Here is a 12,109-nt window from a genome sequence, read left to right as displayed (position 1 = left end):
ATGTCTTGTGATCTTTGCTATGAAGTAGGAAAAGTTATTTTAGTCAGTTTATGTCATTTACTGAGTTCTATTCCTCCGGGGGTATACTCTGTAAGACCTGCCCTTTACCTTTAAACTATATTTTCAGAGATCCCTAAGCATATGGCAAAGGAAGTTTTTGAATCTATAACCTATTCCTCTAGCCAATCAGAGTATGTCAATTGTTTCTCTCTACCCTAGTCCAATTACACTGTTTGAATTTGTTCAGAGGCATACATCACAAAAAAAATCCAGGATTGATGGCCTCATCTAGGGATTACTACCTTGTTAGTCATTACGTGTTTGTAACAATCTCTAGAGCATAAGGAAGAATTCCAATAGTGGCCAGATAAAGTTATGTTTAGAATGTACCTTAAAAAGACTCAGTCATACTTTTCTCTGGAAAAGACATAAAATTTATCTTAATGTAGAAATTCCTTTTAAGAATGTGGAGGGATTCCAAGATGGCGGCACTGATTGCACACTGCATCTGATTAGCAGGAAACCCAGGACTGCACAGTGACCTAAAGACCAAACTGAGAACTACAAAACACTAGTGCTGCTGATTCTCAGGTGAGAGGGAAACAAATTGTGTGGGGCACAGGTGGATCCTACCCCCTTCCACCAAGCCAACCCAAGGAAAATTCCCTGGGGACAGTCCACATTAGCAGCCATCTTGGGAAGGACTGTGGGAAATCCTTGCAGCTTTGGGGTCTTCATTGCCTTCTATTGCTTGCAGGATCCCAGACAGAAAAACTGTGGGATACACTTGTAGCTCTGGGCTCTCACATAATCTACAGTAGCTGCCTCCCGAGAAAAGAGTATGGGGCACACAAGTACCTTTGAGCCCTGAGCTATCTCAGCACCCCAGCTGCTTGCTCGTCTAGACTGGATGGGTCACAGAGCAGATAATTATACCCCGGCCATCCCAAGAGAGCCTGTGGAGCTTCTGAGCAGCTTGGAGAGACGATCTCTCACAGCACCCACAACTGCTTACCAGCTGGGAACATACCTTGCAGCCAGCAGAGCTCAATCCAGGCTCTGGCCATAGTCTGCATTAGCTGCCATCCTACCAGCAACTTCAAGCCTTGGTCTGTATACCTGCAGCCGCCTGAAGCATACCATTCAGATACGGCTAACACACAAGGCAAGCCACTGAGCAGAGACCTGCTTGGGCCACATAACCCATTAGCTGCAATGCTGCTAGCAGCTTCTGGTCCTGATCTCACCCCGCCCACCTACAACCTATTGGCCATATCCACCTAGGTAATGGAGCAGAGACTTGTGCAGGCCACACCCCACATTAGCTGCTGTTTCTTGAGAAGCTTGGAGCTGTAATCTCTCTAAGTTGGCTTTGCCCAAGCCAGACACAGAGAACCATCTGGAATACAGCAGATAGAGCCCTGCCATCTCAAAAAGGACTGTAGGGTACCTGAGCAACTTTGGGCTTAGAAATATATCTGCTCATTCCTCCCAATCCAACCCAACTGGAATACAGTCAGGAAACCTAGCTAAGCTGAGCTGGGTGTAGGCTCTAACACCCACTGTCCAGTATCCGAAGGAGGCCTCTGGGGAGCCCTAGCAAAAAATCCTTTGACCTGGAGTTCTCTTTACTTGCTCCCAGTCTGCAGATAGCAACTTAATTGGAGGAACTCCTAGGCCTGCTAACACAGGAGACAACCAGATGACTAGAGGACAGCACAAGACTAGCAACAAAACTGAGAACCATATAACAACACAGGATATCAGTGATCCTACACAGCAAGCCTTGGAGCTATGAACAAACAAAATTCAAGGAAAAGACTTTAAATCTGAGGTGATGAAAATTATAGAAACTTTGAAAGAAGAAAATAAATCACTCAAAGAAACAAAGGAAAATACACTCAATCAGATGAAGGAGTTGAATAAATCCTATAAAGAACTAAAGGAAAATACATCTAAAATAACAAAGGAATTGAATAAGTCCTATAAAGAATTTTAGAAAAATTCAATCAAACAGGAGAAAGAAATGAATAAGACTATTCAAGACCTAAAGAGGGAGTTAGAAGCAACAAGGAAAATACAAGCTGATACAAGCTGAGGCAATCTTAGAGTTCAAAACCATGAAAGATAACAGGAACCATGGACACAAGCCATGCCAACCGAATATAAGAAATGGAAGAGAGAATCTCAAATGTGGAAGATACGATCAAAGTTATTGATACATCAGTTAATGAAAATGTTAAAACTAAAAAGTTCCTGACACAAAACACTGAGACACTATAAAAAGGCCAAATCTAAGAATAATAGGAATAGAAGAAGACTCCAAGCTCCAAGGCCCAGAAAACATTTTCAACAAAGTCATAGAAGAACTTCCCCAATCTAAAGAAAGAAATGTCCATTAACACACAAGAAGCCTTCAGAACTCCAAATACATTTGACCAGAAAAGAAATCCTCCTGCTACATAATAATCAAGCATTAAATGTACAGAACAAAGAAAGAATATTAAAAGTTACAAGAGAAAAAGTTCAAGTCACATATAAAGGCAAAGCTATCGAATTACATCTGACATCTTAACAGAGGCTATGAAAGCTAGAAGGGCCTGGACAGAAGTCATGCAAACATTAAGAGACCACAGATGCCAACCCAGACTACTATACCCAGCAAAACTTTCGATAACCATACATGGAGAAAACAAGATATTCTATGACAAAGCCAATTTTAGTCAGTATCTAACCACAAATTCAGCCCTAAAGAAGGTATTAGAAGGAAAACTCCAACCCAAGAAGGCTAAATACACCCAGGAAAACACAGGAAATAAATAACTCCACATCCTCAAATCCAAAACACAGAAACACACACTCAACACCAACATCAAAACAAAAGGAACTAACAACCACTGGTCATTAATATCTCTTAACATCAATAGCCTCAAATCCCCAGTAAAATGACATAGGCTGACAGAATGGATACAAAAATAGAATCCATCATTCTGCTGCATACAAGAAACACACCTCAGCAATAAAGATGAACATTACCTCAGAGTAAAGGGTTGTAAAGCTGTCTTCCAAGCAAACAGACCTAAGAAACAAGCTGGAGTATCCATTCTAGTATCTGACAAAATAGGCTTTCAACCAAAACTAATAAAAAGAGATGGTGAAGGTCACTACATCATCATCAAAGGAAAAATACATCAAGATGATTTCTCAATTCTGAACATCTATGCCACAAAGACAAGAGCACAAGAGCACCCAAATTTGTAAAGAAATAAAACTTAAGCCACACATCAAACCCCACACATTAATAGTTGGGAGACTTCAACACCCTTTTCTCCCCAATAGATAGATCATCAAGACAGAAACTAAATGGAGAAACAAGAGAACTGATTAGACATCATGACGAAATAGACCTAACTGATATCTAGAGAACATTTCACACAAAGACAAAAGACTACACTTTCTTTTCAGCACCTCACGGAACCTTCTCCAAAATTGACCACATATTTGGCCATAAAGCAAACCTCAACAGATACAAGAAAATCAAAATAATCCCTTGCATCTTATCAGACCACCATGGATGAAAGATGGAGCTCAACAACAAAGGAAACATCCAAAAGCCTGCAAACTCATGGAAACTGAACAATTCCCTACTCAATGACATCTAGGTAAGGGACAAAATAAAAAGAGAAAATTTAAAACTTCCTAGAATTCAATGAAAGAGAAGGAGCAACATACCCAAACCTATGGGACACAATGAAAGCAGTACTAAGAGGAAAGTTCATAGCTCTAAGTGTCTTTATAAAGACACTGGAAAGATCCTATACTAGCAACTTAACAGCACATCTGAAAGAGAAAAAAAAGGAAGTAGGCACAACCAAGAGGAGTAGATGGCTGGAAATCATCAAATTCAGGGCTGAAATCAATAAATTGGAAACAATGAAAACAATTCAAAAAAATCAATAAAACCAAGAGCTAATTCTTTGAGAAGATCAACAAGATTGGCAAACCTTTAGCCAAACTAATTAAAACGCAGAGGGAGATATTCAAATCAACAAAATCAGAAACAAAAAGGAAGACATAGTTACAGACACTGAGGAAATCCAAAGAATCATCAGGTCTTCAAAAGCCTATATGCTACAAAATTCAAAAACCTAAATGAAATGGACAATTTTCTTGATAGTTACCAACTACCAAAAGTGAATCAAGATTGGGTAAACAAATTGAATAGCCCTATCACAACTAAGGAAATAAAGGCAGTAATCAAAAGTCTCCCCCTCCCCCCCCCCAAAAAAAAGCCCAAGACCAGATGGATTTAGCACAAAATTCTACCAGACTTTCAGAGAAGAGCTAATACCAATTCTCCTCAAACTATTCCATAAAATAAAAACAGAAGGAACATTACCAAACTCATTCTATGAGGCCACAGTCACCTTGATACCTAAACCACAGAAGACTCAACAAAGAAAGAGAACGTTAGACCAATTTATCTTATGAACATTGATGCAAAAATACTCAATAAAATACTCACAAACCAAATCCAAGAACACCTCAAAACTATCATTCACCAAGTAGGCTTCATCCCAGGCATGCAGGGTTGGTTCAATATATGGACAAACAGAGTGAGAAAGAAGTTAGGGAAACAATACCTTCACAATAGCCATAAATAATATAAAGTATCTTGGTGTAGCTCTAACCAAGAAAGAGAAAGATATGTATGAAAAAACTTCAAATCTCCGAAGAAAGAATTTGAAGAATATTTCAGAAGATGGAAAGATCTCCCATGCTCATAGATCAGGAAAATCAACATAGTAAAAATGACCATCTTAACAAAAGCAATCTACAGGTTCAATGCAATTGCCATCAAAATACCCACACAATTCTTTACTGACCTTGAAATATCAACTCTCAGCTTCATATGGAAAAACAGAAAACCCACAATGGCTAAAATCATCCTGTACAATAAAAGATATTCTGGAGGAATCTCCATCCTGGATCTCAAGCTGTACTATAGAGCAACAGTTATAAAAAAACAGCATGGTACTGGCATAGGAATAGTCTGGTTGATCAATGGAACTGAATCAAAGACCCAGAAATAAACCCACATGCCTATTGACACTTCAATTTCGACAAAGAAACCAAATCTATACAATGGAACAAAGATAGCATCTTCAATAAGAGGTGCTGGTCTAACTGAATGGCTATATGTAGAAAAATGAAAATAGATCCATATCTATCACCCTGCACAAAAATGAGTTCAAATGGATTAAAGACCTTAACATAAAACCAGACACACTAAATCTGTTAGCAAGGAAGAGCCTTGAGCTCATTGACACAGGAGAGAACTTCCTGAATAGAACACCAACAGCTCAGGCCATAAGATCAACCATCAATAAATGGGGACCTTATGAAACTGAAAAGCCTCTGTAGGACAAAGGACACTGTCAACAGAACAAAGTGACAGCCTACAGACTGGGAAAAGATCTTCACCAACCCTACATTTGACAAAGGACTAATATTCATAATATATATAGAACTCAAGAAATTAAACACCACCAAACCAAATAACCCAATTAAGATATGCAGTTCAGAACTAAACAGAGAATTCTCAACAGCAGAATATCACATGGCTGAGAAACACTTAAAGAAATGCTTAACATCCCTAGTTATCAGGGAAATGCAACTCAAAATGACTCTGAGATTCCATGTTACACCTATCCAAATGGCTAGAATAAAAAATGCAGATGACAGGGGAACACTTCTCTATTGTTGGTGAGAGTGCAAAGTTGTACAACCACTTTGGAAATCAATCTGGTGCTTTCTCGGGAAATTGGGAATAATTCTACCTCAGGACCCAGCCATACCACTCCTGGGACTATACCCAAATGATGCTCCACCATACAACAAGGACATTTGCTCAACAATGTTCATAGCAGCTTTATTTGTAATAGCCAGAATCTGGAAACATCCTAGATGTCCCTCAACCAAAAATGTCTAAAGAAACTGTGGTACATCTACACAATGGAATACTATTCAGTGATTAAAAACAAGGAAACCTTGAAATTGGCAGGCAAATGGATAGAACTGGAAAAGATCATCCTGAGTGAGGTAGCTCAGACCCAGAAATACATGCATGTTATATACTCACTCATAATTTGACATTAGCCAAATAATACAGGATAACTACACTACAAAACAGAGTCAGAAACATCAAGCAAGGACCACGTATGACGTGGACTTAGACTCACTGCTCAGATGTAGTAGCACAGTCTCCTTGTGGATCCCACTTGTGGAAAGTAGGGACTACTTCAGACATGAACTCTGGCCACTGAACTTAGATCACTTCCCCTTGGCAAGATGGCCATGCCAGGCCACAGAGGAAGAGGTTACAGCTAATACAGATGAGACTTGATAGACTGAGATCAGATATTAGGGGAAGAAGCCTCTCCTGTCTAAGTACTAAGGGAGGAAGGGAGACAGGATAAGGGAGAGGGGGGAGATCGGGAAGGAATGAGGGAGGGGTTACAATCAGGATGTGAAGAATTTAAACTGCAGAACAAGCAGGTAACTTATATTGCTAATTCCACCATATGGGACTAGCTCTGACTGGCTGAAACATGAGTGTCTAAGCATAGACAATGCTTCTTGATGACTACAGAACCCTTATGAATTACTATTAGATGTCATTCTTCATGTGGCATGAATGAAGATTTGCAGAAGTCTTCTTATCCTGCTCATACAAAGAACAGAAATCTAGCCTTAATTGTTCTGTGAATCATTCACACCTTATACACTTATAATTTAGGACTATGAGAAATTATATGCTTTCACAACGAAAGAACCAGACACTGACATTATTTTTCCAGTCACCATATTCTCTTGGGCTTTTGAAGTCTTTATCATTTATCTCAGATCTATGCTATGGCTTTACAGAAATCTGTTCCTGCCCACATTTTCATGAATTTGTGGATAACACTCCTTACTCTCTGACTGTAATTGTAGCTTTTGGTGTTAGTTAATGTTTATTGTTTTTCATGGATGATTCTCAACAGAATTATGCTGAAATTATAAAATTCATTTTAAGGAGACTACCAACAGCATGTGTATACTCAAATGTAACTATAAAGAGGGTAACACTACAATGGAAATTGAATTTTGACATCCATGATTTTTTAAAATTTTTTTGCAGTTTTGATTATGTGACTGGAGATATAAATAAATTTCCTATACACTACATGAAAAGGTAAGCCAAAGTCTTCATTTCTCAAAATAAAAACATGGGAAGCATCAACAATTGTTTATTGGTTTTAAATAAGTGAATATGTATTTGTATGCTTTATCATTTAAATCATGTAACTTTATCTGACATAAAGTTCATGTTCACAAATACCAAACAGTAAATGTCCATTCACTTGTGTGCCCTATTGGCCAATGAGTAGACAAATAAGCATTCAACATCCGTATAGCCTCAATATCATAATTTTATATAATCTAACATTAATTTTATCTACAGCCAAATCTCACCACAGTCCTCAGAAACACACTTTCCCACATATATAGCTATCAAAGATTACCATCACATTCATTCCCTATAACCACCCATTATTTAATAAACATTCCTCTTTTATATAATTTTTAAAGGATGAAAAAAAAGAGATGTGAATTTAAAGTTCAATCTTTCTAAATGATGAAAAGCACAGTGGAGGTTTGGATTTTTTCCTGTTTTATTTTTTAATTTTTTTCAAAATATGTTTTACATATACATTTATATTATTACACATATATACAATAAACTACCTATAGCAAAAAGAAACATGACACAACCAGGAGTTATATAACTGTTACATTCTAAGTGTTTTGGCTATTTGTATTTGACAGCCTTGAAGAAACCATCTTCCCTATCTTGGTGCATCTAAAATTCTGAATGTATATCAATCTCCATCACATCTTCTCATTATCAATTTAAAACATCTCTCTAGACCTATAAATGTCTTAACTGCTAAACAACTAAGCTTCATTGTAAAACTAAGCTATCTGCTCTTCAAATCCATCAGAGACTTGAGAAGGAATAAACTTGATTACCTGAGTCCTAATCAGCCAGAGATTTGGATTTTTATCAAGGAACACTGAGAATATACCACATTCCTAAAATTAGTTATATATTCCCAGTATGCCCTGGAAATTTTGTTGCATATAGTATGAAGAAATTCATATCTTCATAGAAATTATCTTTATGAGGGAGTATGTGGAGGAATTTTTTTATTCAAATCACTCTATTCTTAGCAAATGTTCAAGTCTGCATCTGCTTAAGACTTAACCAAAACTAGCACAATAAGTAATAGTGTTCTTTATGTTTCAGCACCAGATGTGTAGGGGTGGAGTAGCAATGATTTGCTGAGGGAGCCTTAGAAATATAGGTCCTGGGTTCATCTGTGGAATAGGAACAAAGGAAAGACAAAAGCTGTAGTAGACTAAAGAGACTCAGATGGAGTAGACACTGACGAAGACCCTCTGACCCAGCCCATACCATACACAAGAGTAAAGCAACAAGACTGGAAATCTGTAATCTAGTAAAAAGCTGACATTCATATCAAGAGCTAATGAATGAACTAAGTGCTGAATCACTTATTAAAGAATCCAAACATGCATTTAGGAGTTTAATACTACATGCCAGGTCTATATGGCTACACTTATAATCCTATCAAATGTGCTAAAACCATGTCAATTATATGGAAACCATTCAAAATAATAGTAAATGTGTCTTTTTTTCTCCTTTATTAATTTATTCTTGTTACATCTCAATGGTTATCCCATCCCTTGTATCCTCCCATTCTTCCCTCCCTCTCATTTTCCCCTTATTCCCCTCCCCTATGACTGTTCCTGAGGGGGATTACCTCCCCCTGTATACGTTCATAGGGTATCGAGTCTCTTCTTGGTAACCTGCTGTCCTTCCTCTGAGTGCCACCAGGTCTCCCCTTCCAGGGGACATGATCAAAGGTGGGAACTAAACAGAGAATCCTCAACAGAGGAATATCAAATGGCTGAGAAGCACTTAAAGAAACGCTCAACCTCCTTAATCATCAGGGAAATGCAAATCAAAACAACTCTGAGATTCCATCTTACACCCATCAGAATGTCTAAGATAAAAAATTCAACTGACACCACATGCTGGCGAGGATGTGGGGAGAGAGGAACACTCCTTCATTGATGGTGGGAATGCAAACTAGTACAACCACTTTGGAAATCTATCTGGTGCTATCTCAGAAAAATGAGAACAGGGCTTCCTCAAGACCCAGCTATTCCACTCCTTAGTAAATGTGTCTTATCTATTCAAGAGTACAAGTATAGGAATCTAATCTTAAGGATATTTCATAAATTGAATAAAACATATATAAGGGTTGACATAGATAGTTATACCCATTAAAGTCCTAGAAGAATCATTTGTGTGTCCACTTATATAGCATAAGTCTGGGCAACTTTTCAAGAGATTATCTAGTTTAACTGCAATGTGAATTAATACAAGTTGCCTTTAATAATTTGTAATCTCATGTTTTTAACAATGAGACCACTAGATATTGTTTTCCCCTGAAGTTCATTCTACAGAATAAGCATGTCATGGAATAGTTTAAGGAGTGTATTTGGAAGCCAATCTCATCTCAAAATGACAAATAGACCTTTGTGGTTTATAAATTTTTACAGGTTCTAGATATAATTCTTAGCTAAAAGTTAGGTTTTATCAGAATTTTCAAAGTTGATGGTCCTGGAAACTTTACTCACATAATGCCAACTATGTTATACAGATCTATATAACACTGGATGATATTATATACAGTTCATGCCAATGAAACTATCAAACAAAACCAAACATAGATAATGCTGGACTTGCCATTGCTGGGACTTCTAGTAGTCTATAACAGTGACCCTCTTCAGGGATGGGACATAGTAAACCTTCCAGACAAAAACAGTTTTTAAAAAGAATACATGATTTCTGAGTTATTGACATTAAATTTAACTACAAATACAGCAAGTAAATAATATTTGCTTGAAATCCTTGGAAAAATAGAACTACCAGCACATTGGTCAGAATCCCAAAGGTTTTATAATTGTGATCATGGTGGAAATTATCACATTGCCTCACATAACTGGAATTCTCGGTTATTTGGTCAGATTCATATCACTACATTAGCTAAACAAATTTTAAGAATACAGCTATACTGATGGTCCAAGTCTATGTGTGGCAGATGCCCTGACTTCATAAATTTGAGGTCAAAACTAACAGGGCTGATCTGCCATTGGGGTTTAACAGTACTACATAAAAGTGTTCTGATTATTCATTTTTTGTTTCTCTGATTATGAATTTTGTTCTTTTTTGTGCACATAGCTGGTATGCTCAGGCGGACATGAAGAAACACTAACATTTGCTTCAAGTTGAAGAATCATGATTTTTTTCCTGAACTGAAAAATTTTTTAAATATTTTCTAATGAAGGCTTGGGCATAATTTTAAATATTTAGGTTAGAGAGAGAGGCTCAAGAGGTCAGTATGTCAAAATAGACAAACCTGCCCTTAAATAGGAATACATAACTTATAAATTTCCCTTTTCTGTTTTGAACACTGAATAGGACTGACCTCTTCTATGCATCTCTTTTTTTTAGGGGTTTTTGTTTTGTTTTGTCCTGTTTTGTTTTGTTTTTATTTGATTTTAATGAATACCAAAGGTGGGCTTTATTTCTTGGAAAACATTTTCAGTACGTGTTCTCTTATCTGTTTAGTTCTGACTCCATAGATTACAGGGTTGAGAGCAGGTGGAATGACTACATACAAATTAGCCAGGAGAATGTGGATGTACCGTGGTATATTCCGGCCAAACCTATGAGTCATAAATGAAAAGAAAGCAGGAGTGTAGAATGTCAGCATGACACACACATGAGATCCGCAGGTGCTGAGTGCCTTCAGTTGGGCGTCCTGAGAAGACAGTCGAAACACAGCACGGAGAATCTGGACATAGGAAATGATAATGGCTACAATGTCGCATACCAGGATAGAGATGGCACATAAGCCATAGATGATGTTGACCTTGATGCTGGCACAAGACAGGCGGGCAATGCCCATGTGCTCACAATATGTATGTGGGATGATTTGATGCCCACAAAATGGTAACCGTAAGATGAGCAAGACAAAGGGTATGGCAAAAACCAATGGCCTCAGGAGGATGACCCAAGCAATGATGAACACCACCTTGTTCGTCAGCACCAGTGTATAGCGAAGAGGATTACAGATGGCCACATAGCGATCATAGGCCATGGCTACAAGAACAGCTGACTCCATACCTGTGCACAGGTGGATGAAGAACATCTGGATGAGACAACCCTCAAATAATATTTCTCTCAGGTTGAACCAGAAGATTGCAAGCATTTTAGGGATAGTGGATGTGGACAGGCCCAGGTCAATCGAAGAGAGGATGGCAAGGAAGTAGAACATGGGCTGATGGAGACTGCGTTCCGTCTGAATTACATAAAGAATGGTTATATTCCCAAGGACAGCTGTCAGGAACACAACAAAGAAAGGAAATCCAAGCCAGCAATGCATGTTTTCCAACCCAGGGATTCCCAGGAGGAGAAAAGTGTATGGGTGAAATAGAGTAGTGTTCTGGGAAGCCATCTTTCTGTGACCGCTAAGCCAAATTACCACATACACTAAATACATCAAATACACTGCGTAGGCAGCATCCTTCTCTAATGCAACAAAACAAGATACTATATCAGAGAAATTCCTGTCATAATTACCTAGGTTTCTTGATTGCAGTGATTTCAATTTTCAGTAAGTCTATAATTTAATATAAAACAAATATATTGTATTTTGTTTTCTTCCTTTTTACCTTATATTGAAAATAGATTATTTTCCCTTATGTTATACCCAAATTATAGTTTGCTCTCAGTCTACTCCATATTTTAAAAGAGGGTGGTGATGAAAGAGAGATTGTTCAGCTGCTAGCCCTTGGTTCCAAGCACCCACCTCAGGCAGCACACACCCACCTGTAACTCCAGCTTAAGGGATCTGACATCTTTTTCTAACATCTACAAACATTGCACTCTGACACACACACATATACACAC

General features: G+C 37.9%; 1 protein-coding gene across 1 annotated transcript; it reads right to left on the bottom strand.

Annotated features, from left to right (window-relative positions):
* Positions 1-10,718: 10,718 nt before the first annotated feature.
* On the bottom strand, positions 10,719-11,654 carry LOC311581391 (olfactory receptor 52E1-like; the record flags this gene model as incomplete). The annotated part of the gene is made up of 1 exon (XM_084753570.1): positions 10,719-11,654. The coding sequence occupies one exon, from the start codon at positions 11,652-11,654 to the stop codon at positions 10,719-10,721; it is 936 nt and encodes a 311-aa protein (XP_084609696.1).
* Between the last annotated feature and the right edge of the window lie 455 nt (positions 11,655-12,109).

The sequence above is a fragment of the Acomys minous genome (assembly GCF_964271855.1).
Source record: "Acomys minous genome assembly, chromosome: 2".
Lineage (NCBI taxonomy): Eukaryota > Metazoa > Chordata > Mammalia > Rodentia > Muridae > Acomys > Acomys minous.
Note: the sequence above shows the minus strand (reverse complement) of the source record. Positions and strands in the feature narration are given on the sequence as shown.